Source organism: Canis aureus, chromosome 1 (assembly GCF_053574225.1).
Source record: "Canis aureus isolate CA01 chromosome 1, VMU_Caureus_v.1.0, whole genome shotgun sequence".
In the NCBI taxonomy this organism is placed as follows: Eukaryota; Metazoa; Chordata; class Mammalia; order Carnivora; family Canidae; genus Canis; species Canis aureus.
In genome coordinates, this window is record NC_135611.1 from 34,540,951 (window position 1) to 34,565,015 (window position 24,065).

General features: G+C 35.1%; 1 protein-coding gene across 6 annotated transcripts in view; it reads left to right on the top strand.

The window, feature by feature from the left end:
- ADGRG6 (adhesion G protein-coupled receptor G6) overlaps positions 1–24,065 on the top strand; it is a 138,033-nt gene that overhangs the window by 63,599 nt on the left and 50,369 nt on the right. For 4 of the 6 annotated variants that reach the window (XM_077895299.1, XM_077895290.1, XM_077895318.1 and 1 more), the window contains exons 3-7: positions 2,190–2,531; positions 4,900–5,523; positions 15,207–15,275; positions 17,562–17,645; positions 23,815–23,900. In XM_077895299.1, the coding sequence (XP_077751425.1) occupies positions 2,190–2,531; positions 4,900–5,523; positions 15,207–15,275; positions 17,562–17,645; positions 23,815–23,900 (1,205 nt within the window). The remainder of the gene's footprint in view (positions 1–2,189; positions 2,532–4,899; positions 5,524–15,206; positions 15,276–17,561; positions 17,646–23,814; positions 23,901–24,065) is intronic. The other 2 variants (XM_077895315.1, XM_077895326.1) reach the window with 1 other exon arrangement.

Genomic DNA, 24,065 nt, shown 5'->3' on the forward strand with positions numbered 1-24,065 from the left:
GAAACTGAGGCACAGAGACATTAACTTGTTCAATATTAGAGTCTATGTGCTCAGGTTGAACTTGCCTGTACTTTTTATTCAGCTCTTAGAGAAGAATTTGGAAAAATATATATATATATATATCAGGATGAAGGAAGTCATGTATATTGTGTTTTGAATGTGGCAGATGGAAAAATAATGGTGCTTCATGCACATTGTGATGACACAGAGATGGTATCCTGTTTTTCTTTTTTAACAATCAATACCTTTTACTGGATACATTATTGTTAATTTACTAAGATTACTTGTAAGTGTCAGGCCCGGTGTTCTCAGTCTTAGACTATGAGTGAGTAATTGGAAGAAAGAGCCCCAAAATGCCACCCAAAGGGACATTCCAGAGCTCATGCACTATCTTTTTCTGACTTAGACTTTGTTTGGTTTAGTTTCATATACTGTACTTAATTGAGATAGGATTTAAGCTATTCATTTATTCATAAATTTAAAAAATTTTATTGGAAGTTTTCCATGTACCAGGGATGCTGTGAGGTCCTGAGGAGTAAGATGGTGAATAGAACAGTACAAGTACATTTTTTACTTTTTGTATTCCGAGAACAGTGGGAACAGACAGACAATAAGCAAATAATGTCACAAGTGGAAGTAACATAACTGCTCTGATGAAAACAACAAAGAAGAGGAATGTGGTACTCCAGGGATGGATGAGAGAAGGCGTTTGGCTAACACGTGGTGATCATAATTTGTTTTCCCCTCTCTGTCTTCAGCCCTATACAACACATTGCGGGCACAGGGAGGAAGAACAGAGGGAGGGCAAGTTACAAAGAATTGATGGGGAGCAGAGTTGTCAGGGATATAGTGCATAATCCAAGGTAGCCACAGGGGAAAGAAAAAAGAAAAACCTAACCTGAGCAGTGTAACATATCCAGTAAGTTCCTTGCATATATTACTATATCATAGAAAAATAAGTAGTATTTATGGTAACTACCATGTTCAAGAAAAGTTAGTGCATATTTATTCTACTCAACCTGGTAAAAGAGGGAGGAACACAATACTTTCAGAGTGATTTCCATTAACAGAGTTAAAGTATTTTATTGTTTTAGGCCGTATGTGTCAGTTTTTTGGCAGTTTATTTATCCAGAATGTTGAATAAATGAAATTACTGCCTCCATTTATACAAATACTTAAAAGAGACATGAATATTAATTGCAAAAGTGCCACTAGATAGAAAGATAGTAGACCTTGGTTTCTCATTCCAGTTGGTAACCAGGCCCTGGATAGCTATAATTGAGAAATAATTGATTGCTTTACTTTTCTTCCTACCTCTTATTGCCATCTGCCATTATATTATTTGTTTATCTCTGAGTCCAAAACCAAGTGTAAGAATCATTCAGAATAGACTTTGTCTTTCTTGCTGATTAATATGTATTAGAATTATTTTTAGTGTTTAGAATAGTGCCTGGTTTATGAAAGGTACTCAATGAATAGTCACCGGAATGAATGAATGAATGAGTGAATGAGCTAATCACACAAGTATTACGTAACAACTGTTATGAACAAATGAAATAGGTGAAAGTATTTTTAAACTATAAATATTCCATACATGCAAGGTGATGCTATTTATTTGAATGTTAGGGGAAAAAAAAAGTCTGCCAGAGGACAACTTATTTGCTTATTTATTTATTTTGTATTGGTAGCTTTCTCTTTAAACATTTAATTCCTAAGTATTTATCTTCCTTTATATCCATGATTGTAATACTGACCTCTACTTTTATGCTTCTCTAACTCCCTTACCCCCAGTTCAGTTACTCGCTAAAGTAGAGATTCTTAACCCCGAGCCAGTGAACCTTTGGGAAATCCATTGTTACCTCCTGTGGCCTCATGTACTCCCTAAAATAGAAAACTGAGTGTAGTGACTTCTATGTGTTTTACTGTAACTTTTATCTGATTCTTAGAATCTGTGACCCTCAAGTTTAAGAATCATTGCTCTAAAACTTTTCTTTTTCTTTTACTCTTTGTTCCTCTGTTACTTTTTCCTTTTCTCCTTGAGATGGGTTTCATTCTCCTTTTTTTTTTTAATGATGATATTTTGGTATTTTAAAATGCTTATTGTTTGTCCCCAGTGTGTGGTATTCTTGGTTTATCATATGCCTCTGATCCCCACCCTTTTCTCTGTCTCTCTTTTGTCTGGCCAACAGTGTGGGGATGTGCCAACTGCAGAGTTGTCCTATCCAACCCTTCTGGGACATTTACTTCTCCGTGCTACCCTAATGACTACCCTAACAGCCAGGCTTGCTTGTGGACCCTGCGAGCCCCCACCGGCTATATCATTCAGATAACGTTTAATGATTTCGACATTGAAGAAGCTCCCAATTGCATTTATGACTCATTATCCCTTGATAATGGAGAGAGCCAGACTAAATTTTGTGGAGCAACTGCCAAAGGCCTATCATTTAACTCAAGTGCGAATGAGATGCATGTGTCCTTTTCAAGTGACTTTAGCATCCAGAAGAAAGGTTTCAATGCCAGCTACATCAGAGGTATGTAAACCAAAGGCGGCGCCAACCTTCTGCTTTCATTTAACATGTTCTACAATAAACACAAGGACCAGAAGACAGAGTTATGCTCTTTTATGTGAATGTGAATGATTAGGATTAGAATTTAAGGGCAAGAATCTGTTAATATTCTCTGAACATTCTCATTAGCAATATATAGTTACCAGATCCAAAATCTGGTTACAGTAGAACTGAATTTTTTATATTGTTTATATGTAGAATATTTAAAGGCTGCTTTGAACAGATTGTAGATATTCCACAGCTAATAATTAAAAGCTGTAATTTTAACAGCTCTTCACTGAACATTTCAAACATTCCTATTCAGAAATCATTTTATTTTAGACTTTTAAGATGTTGCCCTTTTAAGGAACTATGCTAGGGGACAAATATAAAATATTAGCATATAAATTAAAATAAAAAGATCTATTTATAACTTAAGCTAATAAACAACATAGTCTGAGGAAAGCCCCTTAGAAATGACTAATGAAAGGCAAAAAATATTTCTATCAAGCATAGTTCCCAGATTCTGGCATATTGTAATATTTGAATAATCTCGATCTCTCTAAAACCTCTCTTTGCTTAAGGAAAATTCAAGCTTTAAGACTAGCTTCTTAAGTGGATGTCATTTCTGAAAGTAAGAATAAAGAAAGGCACCATTAGGAAAATGACTGACCCTCATTACTATAAATTGTGTTTTTGGTGGCAGAGTCATTTACTATTAGTGACTGACATTAAGTATATGTGTGGTTAATTGATATTGTGTTTTAATTTTTAATAGTGTTTTAAAAATTGTAAAATATTATAGGAAATTTGAAAATAAAAAAGAAGCAAATTAGAATTGCCCATATATCATAACCTAGCCATAACCTCTAATAAAATGTTGATGGACATATTTCCTTTCTACCCTTTTAATAACACATGTTGAATACTGGCTTCCTATTACATAAATATTCCTTTGGGTAAATAGACCTGTAAGGTCCTTTATATTTAAAAAGTAGACTAAAATCCATGATTCTGTTAAACTCCATCATGGATTTTTTTTTTTAAAGGTATTATTTGTTTATTCATGAGAGGCAGAGGGAGAAGCAGAAGCAGAAGGAGAAGCCGTCTCCATGCTGAGAGCCTGACGCGGGACTCGATCCCGGGGTCTCCAGGATCATGCCTGGGCCGAAGGCAGGCGCTAAACCACTGAGCCACCCAGGGATCCCTCATCATGGATTTTTAACTAGAATATTTATATTAAAATGATGTTTTTATACCATAGACCTATTCTTGATATATATTGAAATATATTCAAACTAGCATTCCTATGAAGCCAGCATTAAACAGAATTTTTGAGGAGAGCTGCTTCTCTCTCAATCAGTACCTGTTTCGCAGTGTCTATTATATTAACATAGGGTTAAATTCATTGTATTATTTACTAATTTCACATATGTCACAGAAAGACTGGGCTAATTCATTTTATTTTGACTATATTATGCAGATGATAATAATCTGTATTAGTAATCAGTAATGTTAGTAATCGGTAATGTTAGTAATCCTAGCTGTACATTGACTATAGCAGGCACTGTTCTAGAGCTTTCCAAGGTGTTAATTTAATTCCTATTGACCACCTGTGTAATCGGTGTCATTGTCCTTCATTTTATGGAGAGTGGTAAAGTAATGTCCCCAAGGTCACACTGCATTTTGTGGAAGAGCTAGGATAGGAAGTTGCATTGTCTGCTCCTTTTACCTCTGCTCCTTGCTATCCCTCACAAAGGAGCCCAGATGCTCCGCGGTAAAGGAAATATAGTTTAAAATTTCATTTTTATTTTTATTTTTTATCAGAGTGCCTCTCTTTCATAGGATTATTTTCACCTTTGTTCCTCAAATAGCCTGGTGGTGGGGAAAATGAATAGGATATGGGGTAGCATAGGAGTGTTTAGGAAGAGTAAAAGGCAATTAATTATTAATGAAAAAAGAACTATTAGCTATTATGTTTAGAAATATATTTTGAAAAATAGCATATTTCTGGAAAAAGTGTACAGACAGAGCTTTCTTGAAATAATAGTTTCCTTAATTTGGGTTTTGGGTTGTTGTTGTTGTTTCAGTTCAGGGATTTAAAAAAGATACTTATCAACTTGGTTGGGTATACCTCAGAAGTTTTGGTGTGGGATCCCACCATGATTAGACTTAATATGGGTGGGATCCATATTGTTATTATTATTGGTACAAGGTAATGGAGAGTCATAAAAGGAGGGGCAAAAGTCAGTCCAGAGCGGTGGGGTGGGAATGGGCATATCAGATGTTTTGCATCTCATTAGTTCATGTTTGAAATTAATATATTTTTATCTGTTACTATGTTTTGTCCTAGTTGCTGTGTCCTTAAGGAACCAGAAGGTCATTTTACCCCAGACAGTAGATAGTTACCAGATATCTGTTGCCAAAAGTGTCTCTATTCCAGAGCTCAGCGCTTTCACTCTCTGTTTTGAAGCAACCAAAATTGGCAAGGAAGACCATGAATGGATAGCTTTCTCCTACTCCAATGCCTCCTTCACACAGTTACTTAGTTTTGGAAAGACCAGGAATGGCTACTTTATTTCTATTTCTGGTTCAAAATGCTTCCTGAACAGTGTGTTACCTGTGAAGGATAAAGAAGACATTTTCACAGAAAGCTTTGAGCAGCTCTGCATTATTTGGAATAATTCTCTGGGTTCTGTTGGTGTAAATTTCAAAAGAAACTATGAAGCAGTTCCATGCGAGTCTACCATCAGTAAAGTTATTCCTAGAAATGGGAAATTGCTGTTAGGCTCCAGTCACAATGAAATTGCCTCCCTAAAAGGGGACATTTATAACTTTCGACTTTGGAATTTTACCATGAATTCCAAAATCCTCTCCAACCTCAGCTGTAATGTGAAAGGGAATGTGGTTGACTGGCAGAATGACTTCTGGAATATCCCCACGCTAGCTCTGAAAGCAGAAAGCAACCTAAGCTGTGGTAAGTCTGCCCATATTACCTGCCCCCCTTTTTAAAGAGCATTATTCTATGAATGTTGGTCAACAAGAAATCAAACACACATACATGTATATATAGTTGTTAGTGAGCTTTTTATTTTTAAAATGTTATATGTTCAGCCATACAGAGTATATACATTTGATTACAAGCCTTGTTTATTCAATTAAAGCTTTTGGTTCTACCATTTTAAAGTTTTCCTGATGTCATAAAATGTCACCCAGTTTATCACTGACATAACAGAAGTTGTAACTGTCATGCCTCAAATAGAAATGTTACTACCAGGACTGAAACAAAAGAAATTAGTAAGTTACTGTTTTTAATCACAAAGATGATACAATAAAAAGTTGATCTTTAGGGATCCCTGGGTGGCGCAGCGGTTTGGCGCCTGCCTTTGGCCCAGGGCGCGATCCTGGAGACCCAGGATCGAATCCCACGTCGGGCTCCCAGTGCATGGAGCCTGCTTCTCCCTCTGCCTGTGTCTCTGCCTCTCTCTCTCACTGTGTGCCTATCATAAAAATAAAAAAAAATAAAAAAAATAAGTTGATCTTTATGAAATTTCCATTATGTTATTTAAATAAACACCACCTTGGGATCCCTGGGTGGCGCAGTGGTTTGGCGCCTGCCTTTGGCCCAGGGCGCGATCCTGGAGACCCAGGATCGAATCCCACATCAGGCTCCCGGTGCATGGAGCCTGCTTCTCCCTCTGCCTGTGTCTCTGCCTCTCTCTCTCTCTCTCTCTCTCTGTGTGACTATCATAAATAAATTAAAAAAAAAAATTTATAAATAAATAAACACCACCTTAAAGAATGGTATTTACTCAGCCAAGATAAAATATCAGAGCTTTTTCCATTTTATGGAAAAATCTTTGATAATCAGGAATTATCCATTTTTTTCTTTGAACTTCTTTCTCTGAAAATGATCAGTTGTCATAGGAGAGGGGGAAGCAGGCTCCCCACTGAGCAGGGAGCCTGATGTGGGGCTTAATCCCAGGACTCTGAGATCATGACCTGAACCGAAGGCAGACGCTTAACTGACTAATCCACCCAGGAGCCCCTTTGAGAGACTTTAAATTGATATTACTGGAAGTAGCTAAATGCCAAATACTTAGGAAAATAATTTTATATAACTACATTATATTAAAATAGACTTCTATCAAGCATTCTCTATGTATATAAGTTAATTGTGGAAGTCTTTATTATAGGACTGATGAAAATCCTAAAGGAGAAGTTTCATTATCACTTTTGAATGTCATATGACTAAATCTAAAGTGCTGATAATATATCAGCACTTTAATAATAATATAAATATAAATAATATATATATTATTATATATAACATATACATTATATATAATATATATATTATATAATATAAATATAATAAATATAATATAAATATAAATACTATAAGTTATTATTTTTTCAGTCACGGAGATAACTTTCATTAAAAGAGGAAAGAAGAGGTCTGATGCTAAAAAGTAATTCTTATGTGACTGTGGAGGATATTTTATCAGAAATTCATTCCCAATCCTTTGAGCAGAGTAGGATCCCTTTGAAGACATGAGACCACCTCTCCTGTTTCCCTGGCCTGTGTGTGCCCTGCTGCTCTGGGGAACTCTTGTCACATAACTGTCATTGTAATTCACCCATCCCTCCTTGTGGTTCATGGTGCTCCTGTAAATGGTGGGAGGCTATTAAGTGATGCCATTTGAGAGGTATTTCCTTGTGGGTTGTTGGACAGAGGGTAAACCACAGCCATGTTCCAGAAGAAGACTGGAGGACTTTGTAAGAGCCAGTGGTGTTCCCGGCATCCTCTCTGTTTGACTAGCTACAGAGGGTGGTCGGGGACCCCTGAGAAGTCTTTCACTCAGTGAGAAAATTGAGAAGATATCAGGTGTGCGTGTTTGGTGTGGGATGGTGAGCAGCGAGGGGGCAGAGATATTTTTCCTATGTCCGGGGTGATTATCTTTATCCCAGCAGCCTGTTTTCACCATATCCTTGGCTATTATTAAAAAGTCATAATATAGATCACTTAATAGTCGCCTTTCTGTGGGGCAATATTTGAGGACTATGGCAACCAAAAAAAAAATTGACTAGATGTATTAATAATTGCTAACACTTAAATTATATACTTAACTTGAATATTTAATATGTATTTTCTAGGTACTGTTTTAAGACTTTACACATATTAACTCTTTTCTACAAACATAAATCTTGTGATGAGGGTTTTATTACAAACCCCGTTTTGCAGATGAGAAATCCAAGGCACAGAGAAATTAAGTAACTTCCCCTGCATTACTTAATTAGTGGCCAAGCCAGGAAGTGAACCCAGGAAGTTTAATTTTAGAGCTGTGTCTCTTACAAGTATAAATTAGACTGTCTTTTAGAATATGCAGGACTAAAAGATGATATGTACTAGAGTAGCTAATTCTTGCCTAGATGAGGAGTATGAAGGCCCAGGAGTGATCTGTGGGAAAACACTAGCTTTCTAGAGCATAAACATTATATTTGTTTTAAACAAAATTAGTAAGATTTCTTTCCTGCATTGCTTCTTGGATACATTAATATAAAATGTGAGGGATATACATGGATTCCTGAACTTCTCTAAGAAATCCTCTAGACCCAGGTGGTTGGCAAACTAGGAAGTCCTACTGCAGGCCACCTATTTTTGTGAATAAAGATCTATTGCAACACAGCCATATTTCGGAGCTTTTGTATTGTCTATAGCTGCCTCTGTGCTACAGGGGCAGGGTTGGTGATTGTGGGAAACTCTAAGTTGACCCACCATCCTAAAATTTTTACCATCTGGCCCTTTAAGAGAAAATGTGCCAATTCCCTGAGATGAGTCCAAAAAATCATGAGGTCCAACGTTCTGAAGCACACACTTTGGACAACACTGGAAAAGACCTACTAGAGCTCCTGGGCCAGAGGGAGTGAACCAGCCACTTGTGAGCTCATTCAGCCCTCAGACATTGATGATGGTGGCAGCATTTCTCTGTTCTCATTTATTTATATTTGTTCCACACAATGCTTTTAAATGATTTATTTCAAACATTAAAAAAAATAGATTTCAAGTAAAAATAAATGTTTGGATTTTCTGGCAAACAATAAACTAAGCCTGAGCCAGTGCTGTCAGGCCAGCACAGCTGGAGCTAGGTGGTGTCTGCTTCTTGGGATGAGGGTGCTCCTCAGCCCTTACCATTCTTTGTATTCTTTCTCCACCAGCCCCATCTCATCTTTAGTTTGCCTTCTGGCCCCATGAGGCTTTTTTTTTTTTTTTAATTTTATTTATTTGACAGAGCACAAGCAGGGGGAGCAGGAGAGGGAGAAGAAAGTTCCTTATAGAGTAGGACTTGATGTGGGGCTTGATCCCAGGACCCTGAGATCATGGGGTTTCATGACCCAAGCTGAAGGCAGATGCTTCACCAACTGAGCCATCCATGCACCCCCCGATTTCCCCCCAATAGGCATTTCTGCTTGGGAATCCCAACTTAGGCCAGTCCCTTCACTTAATATAGGGCAAAAAACTGAAAATTAAAAAAAAAAAAAAAAAAGTGGCTAAGGCAGTGGGTGCACAGACACGCCCATCTCCTCTCCCCCTTCCCCAGGCTTTATTATCTGGATATCCTCACATTTTTTTTAACACTGTTTTTAACACTCCTTCCCCAAGGCTTAAGATTATTGAGATGCATTGAACATATGCTTGTCTGATTCAGTCATCTGTAAGTTTTCAAAATGATTTCATTAAAAGAGTAGCACAAGTCACTGAATCCGTGTATTTGAATTCCTTTAATTTTTATAGAGGTCTTCTTGACATTCCACAATGACGCTAAACACCCGATTCCGTGGATTCAGATATCCTGGGCTGTGTTTCAGGAGTCATCACGGGAGAGGGTGTTCTCTGTTGCTCAGTCATCAGCTTTGGGAGTTGAATAACCCTAGTCACTTATTAACTGGCAGGAAATACCTGTAAGAGAGATGCTATCTAAGCTTGTTAGCTAAGCAGAACTTCAACAAATGAAAAAGGTTTGTTTGATTAACATTTTAACCTTTCCTTTTTTCTGGAACATTTTGGCTTGCTGTTTATGGTAACAGTAATTTCCAAAAACTAATGATTGGTACAGTAACCAATGGGAAAATAGAATTTCATGCCTAACATTCCTTTGGACTGACAGTGTCTGTTAAATATGACCTTTACTTCCAGATTTAACTTGTGGAAGAATGAACAGATTTTCCAAAGGTCTATTGCTTGAGTAAATTATAATATGAAAATAAGATGGTAAAACAGAACTGATTACATCTAACATTAAAACATCCTGTCATTTGTTTCAAATAGTAAATATCTTCCGCCTTAATAAAATCAACATATTATTTTTTTAAATTTTATTTATTTATTCATGAGAGACACAGAGAGAGAGGCAGAGACACAGGCAGAGGGAGAAACAGGCTCCATACAGGGAGCCCGATGTGGGACATGATCCTGGGACTCCAGGATCACGCCCTGGACTCAAGGCAGGTGCTAAACCACTGAGCCACCCAGGGATGGATCCCAAAATCAACATATTATTAATTAATGTTTCAAAAATTTCAGAATTAGGCTGTTTTGTTATCCTACACTATTCTAAGCCTAGTTCAGGAGTATACCTTAATTAAGAAATTTTCAGCAGGGTTTTTTTTTTTTTTTTAACACAGATCATCAAAAAAATAAAAATAAAAAAATAAACACAGATCATCTTGTTAGTCTTTTTCAGAAAGAAATGCTTTATTTAGCAGTAGCTCTTTTTCATTTTATAGCATAATCCTTTTTCTTAGATTTTTCATTTTTCAATTTTATTTTATTAAATATATTTTATTTACATAATTTTGTTAAACATATTCAGTTTTATGACCTCCATGGATAGACGATTTTCTTAATGGACTCTTTATTTATAACTGCAAGTATTTGCCTGTGTTATGATTCAAGTTTAGATACTGGCTAATGTCCATCAATTTTCACAAAGAACAAACAGTGCCTTCTATATCAGTTTTACTTATTTTCCTTATGACTGCTCTTTCCTGAGGAGTGGTACAGTATAACCCAGTGAATGGTCTAAGTTCAAAAAAACTACATATATTTTACAAGCATTTATTAAACACTTCCATTTATTAACCATTTGTGGATATAGAGATAAGATACAATTCGTAAGTATACAACTTTATGTTATTCTTTTCTAGAAATTTTTGGATTTGTCCTGACTTTTGTTTTCATTTCCAAACTTTTGTGCTTGATTACCAATGCTTCATCAACAGATTCCTGTACTTTCTTTTTCAATTGTTACACTTCTGTCCTTCACAGCCATAAAATTGTGACTCATTGTTGATGCCTTCCTTTCATCCCTAAAAAATATTGAGTGTAGTATTTTTGCATAAACTGAATTATTTTTTAAATAATAAAAATAAAATTATCTTTACAAAGGACTTTATTCTTTGAAGATGATCCAAACTCTTTATGAGCATAAATGGCTTCCAGAAATAATATTATTTTAAATATATTTATGAAAAATTATAAAGTTCAATTTAGTAATAACTGCAAAGAGGGAATTGAAAGTAATATTTTTTTCCTCATTATTGTAGAATGTAAGATGTGTTATTGGCCACACATCAGTCTTTTTTTTAACACAACCTGTGTAAATAGTGACTCAGTGGCAAGATTTTGGAAGAACAACAGAGAAGAAAGATTAACAGCTTGCAGCTTTTCATCACCTGTTTATTTTCGGTGATTACATTTTTTAAAAAAGATTTTACTTATTTGTTCATGAAAGACACACAGAGAGAGGCAGAGACATAAGCAGAGAGAGAAGCAGGCTTCCTGCTGAGAGCCTAATGAGGAACTTGATCCCAGGATCATGACCTCAGCCAAAGGCAGATGCTCAACCGCTGAGCCACCCAGGCATCCCTGGTGCGTACATTTTCAAGGAAATTTGCCTCTAAATTTTGCAGTTAAATATTAAGCAAGTACCTTTAAAAACCTCTGTGGTATCCACAAACATCAGTGAACACACTTAGGTCACGTTCTGAATGTAATTCCTTGATAATAATTATATCATTATCCAGGAAAGAAAATTGTCTCTTCTTCCTTAACAATCTGGTTCATAAACATGTCTACCTAGGAAAACTGATTGTGTGAATGACTTTTTTTATGCAGATATGCTGAAAATATGAAATGGGTGGAAATAAAAAGTTAGTATATATACTTTTTATATTTTATGGTTTTTGTCGATGGAATTTGGTGTATTTATAAAGCTTTCATTTATCAATATAATTTCCTTCCAATTAAATTTTTCACTTGTGGGGCACCTAGGTGGCTCTGTTGGTTAAGTATCTGGCTTGATTTCTGCTCAGATCCTGATCTCAGGGTCGTGGGATCGAGCTTTATGTTAGACTCCACACTTAGTGCAGAGTCTGCATGTTCCTCTCCCTCTGCTTCTCTCCTCACCCCTAAAAGATAAGTAAGTAAATAAATAAATAAAATCTCAAAAAATGAAATAATAAATGTCACTTGTACTTATACCATGTAGTGTTCAGATTTAATTTCTATTGCTATATTGAATCATAAAACAGTGTTTATTTAATATTTATAACTATTAATTTGCTAAACTGTAAATACCAAAAAAGAGGCAACCGATGGTTTAAATATTGAGGAATGTTATAATTTCCTGTGACAAGGATGTCACAAAATGGAATTTATACTTGTTACCATACAGTGAAACTGAGGAAATGTTAAGAAAATTGTTAAATATTTTACTCTAAATCATAACTCTACTGATTCTTTCCTCATTTCCACCTCGGAGCTCCTTAATCTACTGCAGTGGAAGTGTAGTTAGTCTAGAAATTTCTTTCCCACACCATCTCCTTATCTCTTTTTGTCTTCCAGAGATATTGTATCAGTGTCAGAAGTGGCCTAAGGAGCCTTTGACTGCCAACACTGTGTGTAATTTGAGAAGCACAGGAACTCCATCCAAGCAAGGGTCTCTCTCTCTCTCTCTCTCTCTTTCCCTAATGTTGCAGTTGCTGACAGTTCCTCATGTTGAGTTTTAAAGCTTTTTTTTAGTTTTCAGAAATTCCTCACTAAAATATAAGTACCTAACAAAGAAGTAAGGTTCTGCAAGAAGTGGGTATAAGTGATGGGAAAGAATGGTGGGCAGAAAACATTGATGGTAAAATTATACCTCAGTCCTGACAAGGCAGGCCTCAACTTCTACCTCCTCAACTGCCCTTTTTTCCATAGTACACTTGTCTGAGTTTTCAATCTTCCAAAGTCATTCTCCCTGTCTCTGTTTTCTTTCATAGCCAGGCTTCCTCTTTTTGCATTCACTTCTCAAATGATGGTCATGAGTTCATCATTCCCACGCTCCTGAAGCTAATTCCTGTACAGTTACTACCCAAATTCCAATGCAAGTTAAAAGTCTTCTCGGTTTTGATCATTCTTGACCTTCCTGGTGTACATGATATGGCCACACCTTCCGTGAAACTTCCTTCACTTGAATTCTATAAAACCACCTTCTATAAGAACTATTTTTACTTCTGAGATTTAGAACTCTTAAAAAAAAAATAAGATACTTAAAAATAGGCATATCTATGGTTCCATCTAATCTCTACCCTAGCTTGAGTGATCCCAGACACATCTATAGATGCTGTGGCATTATTTCTTGGCTAGGCCTCTCACAGAAACCTGTATACCTGCCCATGGATCCAGATGTCACTCAGTTCCCATTATTGGACTCATTCATCCCACCCTACCTAAGTTTGCTTTCCTTTAGTATTTCTTCTTTCCTTTTATGAGATCATTATGTACCAGTTTCTCAAGTTAGAAACCAGAAAAATATCCCCTAGTCTTCTCTTTCTTTCTAAGTGATTTAAATTTGAAATCATCTTTGAGGCTCCATAGCCAACTAAGAGGGAATATACATTAAGAATAAAAACTATTATTAATTTAGACTTGATATCATGAATACAATGAGGATGGCAAGAAAAAGATGGATACAAGACATCCAATTTTCTCACTTAGTTTCCTTTCATATTTTCCTTTTCCTCTAAGAAAGAGGAAGTCATTCATGATGCATCCAGAGATTTATTCGGTAAAGCTTGAGTAACCACCTGCTATGTGTGTGGGATATGTTATTGGAAGACAGAGTCCCATTATTCATGATGCCAACATTCTATTAGGCCCTCCACTGGTATCCATTACCTATATATCTGATCATTCCTGTGCTGTACTCCAGTGATGCCATGTCACCCAGGTTCCCAGAACTTTTCACTGCCATCTTGATATTTCAGTAATTCTCTCTGCTAGTAATTTCCATTTCTAATTTCTTGTCCCTACATTAGTATAGTGACTCCTGATATTATTCACAGGCATCCTTTTTTGTAATGGATTCTCTTTTCTCCCTTCTCATCAAGCTGTTGGTCATGCCCTCCTTTGAGCCCCTGAGTACTTCCACTTAACGCATTCAGAGAACTGCGACTCTGTTTCCCATTTGTGCCTCTCTGAGAGCACTGACACTGTCTTAGAGTATTATTCTAGCCTATGTGCCTCACACACTAAACAGTGATTACATTTTTGTTGAATGAATATGTAAATGACTATGTTGAGAGCGTCTTGCCAGTTCACATCGCAGACCTGCCTGTAGAGTTGGGCTTTTCTGAAGATTCCTTCCTTGGGCTAGGTGCCTGAGGTAGTTGAGAATGAAGAAATCATGATTCATGAGCTTCTGTTAAATTGTTGGGATGCTTTCCGCTTATGCACATCAATCACCTAATACGACATCTTTTGTTGGATCACGTACTTGCTCTGCCTTCATGTACTGTTCCCACAGAACAGTTTGGAAAATGTTTAACCATTAGAATAGAATCACTATTATGGAAATGTCTTTTTAAAATTAAATCTATGTATTTGTGTATGTGTATGTATACAAATATTTGTATTTATTCTCTTGTCTTTATGCATAATGTGGGTGCTTTGTGATAAGTTGAACCCATCTTCCTCAGTCTCAACCTATTGGTAAAAGTCTGTTAACTGTCAGAGATTTACTGGAACAGAGAAAATCCATTACTCCTACTAGAAAACCAGCTCTAAACTTGTTTCTTGCTGAGGATGAGTCAGTTAAAAAAAAAAAAAAAAAAAAAAAAAAGCTTGAAAAAGACACAAAGACCAACCTGAAGTCACAGAAACATATTTCCGGAATTGTAAATGGCATATGCTGGTGCTTGTGAACCCAAAATATGCATTTTATGAATATTAGTAATATCCAAGTTCACTTTTGAAACTTACCTTTGATGTTTATATTACTTTATTTATATGAATTTCTACCAGAGCTTCATAATTTATCCTATGAAAAGTCCCTGGACTTTTTACACAAACTCTAACGAGCAGTAGCCTTTCTTTTCCTTTCATGTGTGGATAGCCAATAAAGTGATTGAAGATTTTGAGGGAAACTTCAATAATCTGATTTTACATTTGTGGAAATTAAGATACAAAGACCTTAAGAGACTTTCTTGATGTTGGAGTATTATTGATGGACTCATCTAGGGGCACTCCTGTTATACCAACCATAAGATTCATAGGGGTTGGGGGCAATGTCACTAAATCATAAGTCAAACTTATATAATCCCTCTGTATTGATCAAGGTTCCTACCTGATCCCACTCCCGGCAGCAGAACTAGCCAACTGTGCAGATTTGGGGACACTCTGCCAAGGTAGGGAGCCAACATCGTCCTCTGGGGTCTATTTCCTACTTGCTATTTTGGATAATGTGGTTGTAATTATTTTTATTATTATCTTAATTTTCTCTTGAGAAGCCAGAAACCAGCAAAACAGAAGAATTTCTGGATGTGTTTTAGTTGTGTGGGTGTACAGTACATACACTGTGGAGAAAGAATGCATTCACACACTGGATGACCATATTTCCATAAAGCACTGGGCTCTTAAATGTGAATGATTATATGCTATTAAACAAGGATTTATTTCATTTTTTTTCCTCTTTTTATTCTCAAGATTATTGCAAAGGTCCAGTATAAATATAGTCATGCAATATTTTGAAAAAGCATTCATGTGTGAAAAACAAGGGGAAAATTAAGTTATTCAATTAAGCTGCATAAGGCAATTTATGGTACATAATGTAACTTAAGTATTAAGATAAAAATAGTTATATTTAAACTAATATTAGTGTAATTTTATTATTATAATACACAATAACTATATTATGGCCAGTATTCCAATTATATATAATGTACTAAATAGTTGCATGCTAATAATATATAGTCATATAAGTTTTAAAATAATAACATAAATATTTTGCTTTAATTTTATCATTGCTCCTCCTAATTACTTATGACCCATTTTCATCCATTTATTCTATTAAATATTTCTTTATGAAGTAACATGTTCTGTGTACCACATTAAGAATCATGACAATGCCTTTTGAAAAAGCTGAATCTCTTATTAAGAGGATCATATCCTGAGAGTGATGGGTTAGAAGTGCTTCTAAATAGATAGAAATCTAAGCTCTTTTCTGTGATTCCAGTATGGGAGTAGTCAGGGAGAAGGGATGTAGTTCGGCATTGTTTGCTTCTTTTTTGAGATACTATTTCTTGTTATTATTACTGATGAATGATCTATGAAAATAAAGTCATTACATAATTTCCACAAACTCACTATAGTTTTAAAATAGATAAATAAAATAGAAAGAAACCTTAATTTTGCCTAGCTCAAGATCTGAAGGGTTTTTTAAATTTTGTTTTGTTTTGTTTTAACCTGAGGTACCTATAGTACTGATTCCTTGGGTCAAAGATCAGATGCCCAGCATTCTCCCCCCCCCCACCATGTCCTAAATGACCAAAAACATGTTTAAATTCATTGATGTATTTTTGCACTAAGATAAATATAATTGATCAGAATTTAAAAAAATAAAGACTTCAAAAAGGATCCCCATTTTTAAGAATTTTACATTACTTTAGAATTGAAAATTATTTTAGTTAAGGATGCATATTTTGAATCAAAGAATTTTACTTCAAGAAGGTAATCATAATCATAATCGCTTAATCACTTAATATATAGTCGTGTAAATGTTTTAAATTTAGGTAAGTTGAAATATATAACAGATGATCATTGTACATATGAATGGTCATCTAATACAAACATACTCCTAAGAAAAACTAAAGGGAAATTGTGTGTATAGTTATTTTACTACCTATATAGCTCTTCCAGAATCCCTTAGAAAGATATTAAAGCATTACATAAGGGTTTAATCTTTGAAAGTTTTAATAGTATAAGAATCATAACTATAATGCCTTGAAAATGTCTTCCCTCTAAGGTTTGTCCTTATGAAATCCGTTTTATCCATCAACATTTAGTAGAGTTATTGGGATCTGTAGATGATTCTATACATTTATATTCTATATAAACATTTCATTCTCTTTTGTTTTTCTGTCATGTATCTTCTCAAGGAGAAGATACATTTTCCTTTGAGACTTTACTTCTTTAGTCAGTAGAAGACTTAGTTTAGATCATTTTCAAACTGATAGGTGCAATACAGACTACCTTATGGAACCTTTCCTTTTTATAGACTTAGGAAATTGAGTTCTAGAAAGATTTAGTAATTTACTCTGTGGTCATCAGCCTGTTAAATGGCAGACATGGGTGTAGAATCTGAACATTCTTCCTTCTATTCTTTGGCATCAGCTCCAAACTCTTGTGCAAGAGTATGCAAGACACTCTTGTCTAAACTCTTGTGCAAGAGTGTGCAAGACACTCTTTGGTGTCTTGTGTGACACCAAAGGCTGTATGAAGTGATTCTTAATGTGCCATAGAAAACATTGCTTCATGTTATGCATTGTAACCCTAGAGTCTGTTTTGTATTTAGTAGCAAGAAATGGTTTCTATTCCTCCTCTATATATTTTCATTCATTAATTATAGATTGCTCATCCATATTAACTGTCATGTGGCCCTTGCAAAATTACATCTTTCTCATCTTTATTACCAGCTACTGTAGACTCTCCTAGTACTACACCACCCACTGTCACCACTAACATGCCTGTTACTAATAGAATCGATAAACAAAGGAATGGTAAGAAATCATTACCTTTTATATTTGTAGTATGTCTGATGTGATAAAATATTATATTTTAAGAATGGGAATATCAAATGTTCAAACAAAATTTCTGTTATTGAAATAGTTACATTTGTATATTTGTAAGATTTATTTGTAAATAAATATCACCTGACTCCCTTGAGTTCCTTTATCCTAATGACCAGTGGAATGAGTACATTTCCAGTACTACTCTTACACACTTTTACCTAAAATTGCTTTCAAAGAAAGCATTTAATTAAAAGGAATTAATTTGCTAGTGTCTAGTATCTGAAAAAAATATTCTTGTATTTTGTCAGATTATTCTCTGCAGGAAACTAATTTTTTAAAGAATTTCATAATTTCAGGAAACTAAATTATGCTAGTAATGTAATTTTTCCCTGAAGCCAACTTTATGCTTAAACGTTCGTGACATTTAGATCAATTTACATGGTAATACTTTGCTCTCTGTTTTTACTTGTTGAGAAATAATGGTTAGAATGTGATTGCATATCAACTAAGTCAATTTTTGGCTGACAGAATTTCAATTTAAGTGCTAATACTTCCTGCCTTTTTTTCCATATATATATTTCTATTTATATTATTTGTAATTTGCAAATACAGCAGTTATATGATGTGAGAAATGAGCAGAGAAAATGCAAGGTAATGTGAGTTATTTAGTCTGCTACCTATATGGACTACATAGCCTTTTGGCAATTCAGAGTAAATGATTTAAGTTTCTCCTAGAAAAGAGAAATTCCAATCAGGTGACTGCACCATTGCCTAACAGACAGTAATATTCTCAAATATGAGCTATTTGAAACAAATGAATTTTCTCAATATTATTTAACTTGTGAGGCCAAAACATCTGTAATATAATAGAGAAAAGAAACCCACATAGTTCATTTTTCCTTTGGCTCTGGGGGTTACACCAACTTCCTCTGTAAGGACATTTAAATTGGAAGTATGGAATATTTTACATGAAACATAGATATAAATTTCACTAGGATTATAAAGACATCGATTCAGGGAAGTGTTTATGGTTATTCTGGTAGTTACACCAAGGAGATTTATGATGGGGCAAACATTCCAGCAACCCCCAGGAAAGCAGCGACAGCTGAAGTTCCCAGCGCGTATTTCATATGGACTCCAGCCAGTAGATGGGAATATTATAATTCTAACTAAGTATTTCGCTCTTTGTATGGTCATACAAAGAGCCTCTGTGGCATTCTCCCTCCAGGACTGGCACATCCTCTACTGCCCAAGAACGTTTATGTGATGCTTCAGAGTCCTTGACTTGGTGGAGTGGAGCTGTATTCACTCAATCATGTCATTTCTGACATTCTTGAAGAAAGCCTTGTTCAGCCATCTCTGTCTGCGTCATAACCTTCATTGGAGTTTCAACAAAGCCAGCAAATGTTAGAATCAGTTAAAATGGTTTGACTTGACTACATGAAAGGAAAAAAATCTAATTTAGATGATTCTCGATAAAAATATAATCCTAGCATTAAAAATATTCAAAAATCATCGTGTGGTAGAAATAGTCTCAAAATTGTGTATTCAAATCTGTGTACTGTCATAACAATTTTTACCATATCCTTGAACCACCTCTGCTATTGATTTAATAGTTTTTTAATTGGCGCATATTTTTACTTAAATATTTGCATTTATATGGGAAAATTGATATCGCTATTGTAAAACCAGTACTGTTTGTTGTAAAATAGAAAAGTGAGAATACATATTATGAAAACAATGTTATTGAATTCTCCCTATATCCTATTGCTTTCTCATATATCTATGCCTGAAGCCTTCATTATCTTTTTAAAAAGGGAGAGTAACAAAGTGTAAGACTGTAATCTAATTAATTTTTTTCTTTGATGTAGTCAAATTAGAAATAATTGGAAAGAGAATTACTCGTTCACCTTGTGAATAAATGGGATTTAATTCCGTGTCTTGTACTCTCCAAATCATTTACATGCTGTCAGCAATTCCAGATTTCCTTTTTTTAAAAAAATATTTTATTTATTTATTCATGAGAGACACAGAGAGAGAGAGAGAGAGGCAGAGAGAGAAGCAGGCTCCATGCAGGGAGCCCCATGTGGGACTTGATCCTGGGATTCCAGGATCATGCCCTGGGCCAAAGGCAGGCGCTAAACCGCTGAGCCACCCAGGGATCCCCCAGATATACTTTTCTTATTCTTCAGGAAACTGACACAGTAAACATTCTCAGGTTTATGATCTGTTAGAGAATCCTGTTTTTTATTCATTGTAAGAAAGATAGGCACAACTATCAAATTTGTCATCTAATTTATCCAGTCCTTTAAATTCTGGATTATCAAAGAGTTTTGCTGGGTCTGTCAGTGACGATATGCTGGTGTGGGGAGGGGCAGGGGTTGAGATTATTTGATAATCAGACATTTCTTCCATGTATCAGGGAAATTTGTCTTCCTAGACTTTGTGAAGTGTTCCTGTTTCTCTATGAAAACTTCTTTTTGTTATCTTCAATAGGACCTATATTTGATACTTCAGATTGTATACTAGGAAAATCTTTAGGTTACTTTTCATAAAGAGATATTTCAGTATGTAATGGATAATCTAGGTATTCTCACCAATAACATTTGCACCTTTTACATTACATTCTTAAAGAAAGCTCTTGGGCCAGGTGGTATCTTCTCTGCCTGAAGCATCGTTTCAGTGCCACTGAATATTAAATTTTGTGGGGTCATCACAAATAACCCAAGTAAGGAACTAACCCCCTTAGTCCTTATTTTTCTAAAAACCTAGCTTACAGGTATTAATTGCATCACTGTTTCTAATTTCTTAACATACATTTAACTACTCAAAGAAAAAAATACTCTCTGGATATGTGTATCAATTGGACAATCAATCCGGCTTTATATGCCGGTTATCTAAGGAAATCATGTGTTTAGGAGAGCAGGACTCCACTTATAAATACTACTGTCATGTGGTAATTGCCTCATCAGTAGTTCAAAGAAATAATTTTGACTCCAAAATAACATGTGATTTATTTTCAACATCGTCTTTTCAAATTAATATTTTAAAATCTACTTTTTGAAACCTGTATTTCCCCCTTGAGTATAGAATAAATAAGGAGTGTCATTTCTATATCTTCTAAGAAACCCTGAAAAGAATGTTAAGACAGTCCAAAAAAAATGATTAGTTGGAGAAAGACCCATAGACAGGAATACTGTTTTGACACGGCATCTGTAATGGCAAGCAAAGATTTGTACTTTGAGGTTCTGCATGGCTGAAAGAGTTATCTAATTGGAAAATGGATATACTCTTAAATACTTCTTTTTCCCCTCCCAAGAAATGTCTGTCACGAATTCTGCTGGCTTAAATATCATTATTAGGACAATAAAATAGCTTTTGAAGTCTCTGGAATATATGAAAATTTGTTATTAGCTTTTCTAAAATTGAGACACTGTGGGAGTTGTTACATCTGTAGAAGACCCCTTGCTGCGGGGTTGGGGAGCCTGAATCAATACGTTTTAATTATGTATCTTCTACAACAGCAATGCTTAAACCAATTATTTTCTTGCAATCCAAAACCCTTCCTACCAATTCTTTGGTTGATATTTTATCTCGCTTTGACAGTTCACCCCTGGACATTTCTTATGTTTAGTTATTGTCTACATTATTCAGAAATTTTAAGTAAGTATAACAAGTAGACTCTGCCGAGTATATAAATATCTCATTCCAAGGCTTTTGAAGAGAGACTAATTGAGCATGATATATAGCATGAGAGAATCTATAGCATGAGAAAACATATTTTATTTGCCATAAGCAATTTAACTTGAGGGAAAGTGCTATATTTATAAATTGATTTAGGCTGTCTCTGATATTGTATGTCTTTCTCACATATAAATAAGAGCAGATTGAAAAAATGGAGGCAGGAAATATTTAAAATTTAAAGAAGAATATCTTAAATATTTCCAGAACATTTCAGAAATGTCAGTGATTAAAAATAATGATTTTTAGTATTTTGCAATATTTTCCTGAGAAGGAAAGATTACTAATCTTAAACACATGCTTTAGGTCTCCATCTAGTGGTGGCTCTTCAGCTACTCTGCTGATACCAGTGAATATTAACAGAATATCCTTAGGGTCTTGGAATAATTCTTGGACCTCTGCACTTTGAATTTCTCCTGAGTCATTGGGCATGCCCATTATTTGATATGATGACATATAGAGTCTGAAAAAGGTTTTTAAATCTGAATTATTATCATTTGTTCTGAAATTTAAATTCAGAATAAATTTAAAATTTAAATTCAGAATATTTTTAGAGGAACATAAAATCAACATTATTAAAATACCTAAGGAGCTTTAGAAGCTGAAATAACCTAGTCTGGATAAGTTAAACCCACTTGTCCTTGGGATTGTACCAATTTCATATATTACTATATTTGGGAGTGGCAACATTTTTAGCATGAGATTCTGACCCCACATGGGAAAAGCACTCCTTTAAAAGTAGTGGGACCGGAATTTGCATTTTGGTAGATACAGGGGTTTCCAGAGGCAGAGTTTTGTACTTTTTCTACTGATTTCCTAACTTTTAAAATTAAATCTACTCCAAAACATTGTTTTGATTATATATTTCTACGTTTTCTCTGCTTCTTTTACTTAAGATTTACCAGATTATAAGCATGAAGAAAGATGACTGACAACAATGGAGATTCAGGTTTTTTTCCTCTGTATAACCTACCTTATTTTAAAATGATATTTTTCTTATTAGCTACTTCTAGTAAGGTACCCTATAACACACACATAGAGATATTTAGCAAACCCTGGCTGGTGACTTCAATTTGCATTTACAAAAAAAAAAAGCATCAGACTACTTTAAAGATTATCCCAAAAAGAAAAAAGCGGAACCTTCTTCTCACATAAGGTTTTCTTTTAAAAGCAATGTAGTCCAGTTAAAATTCTGTCTGCAAATATTCTCTCTTTACCCCATTTACTTTGATACAAGCAACTATATTTATGGAATTTTGATGAAAAATCTGGTAAATGATTTCGTAGAAGTAAATGCTGTATTGAGGAGGGGAAAGAGGAAAGGAAGACTAGGGGGTCGAGAGCACCAAACATGTTACATACCTGTTTGTTCTCTTTCAGGTTAGCTTCTCTCCATCATCCCACTCAAGTCTACATACTCCAAACTCTGTCATTCTTTATAATGTACAAAATAATGGTAATTTCTTCTTATAAGAGATCAAATTGTACATGAACAAATTCAGACAGTAGATACCCAAAATATACAGAATTAAAGAAATGTGTAGGTGATAATTTAGGAGCAATGAATTGTTTATAAGAATAAACTAATTGATAACTCTTTCTCTTTTTTTAAAAAAAAATTTTATTTATTTATGATAGTCACAGAGAGAGAGAGAGAGAGAGGCAGAGACACAGGCAGAGGGAGAAGCAGGCTCCATGCACTGGGAGCCTGATGTGGGATTCGATCTCGGGTCTCCAGGATCGCGCCCTGGGCCAAAGGCAGGCGCCAAACCACAGCGCCACCCAGGGATCCCCTCTTTCTCTTTTTTAATTTATATATTTTAAAAGATTTTATTTATTTATTCATAAGAGACACAGAGAGAGAGAGGCAGAGATACAGGCAGAGGGAGAAGCAGGCTCCTCGCAGGGAGCCCAATGTGGGATTTGATCCCAGGACTCCAGGATCATGCTCTGGGCCAAAGGCAGGTGCTGAGCCACCCAGGCTTCCTGATAACTCTTTCTAAGAAGTTACAAAGGTCAATGAGCAGCATAAAGTCAAAATATCTCAAATTTCCTGTAGAAAATTTCTGTAGAAAAATGTAGAAGGTGTTTTATTTATTTTTTTGTTTTTTTTTTAATTGAAGTGTAGTTGACACATGTTATGGTGTATAGCCTAATTATTTGACAGGTCTGTATGTTATACTGTGCTCACCACAAGTGTAGCTACCATCTGTCATCATACAAATGCTATTGCAATACCATTGACTATATTCTCTGTACTGTACCTTTTATTACTGTGACTTATTCATTCCATCACTGGAAACCTGTATCTCCCACAGAAGGCGTTTCTTTTAAATTGTGTGATTGTAAAGTTAAATTGATAATTATATGACTGTAAAATATAATTAATGGACTAAATCCTATTTCCAATGGACAGATGGAATTGTCTATAGAATTTCCATAGTGATTCAAAATATCCTTCATCACCCTGAGGTCAAAGTACAGAGCAAGGTAGCAGAATGGGTAAGTGAACTTGTACAATTTCTTCTTTGATTTGACATCGTTAAGCTCTGGAAATCTGGAAAGGACTCTATTGTCTGGCTAACTGAATCCAAAGATCACACTAAAACATAGACATTGTCCCTTATCTGTACTATGAATAGACCTAGAAGGGAGGTGTATGCTTAT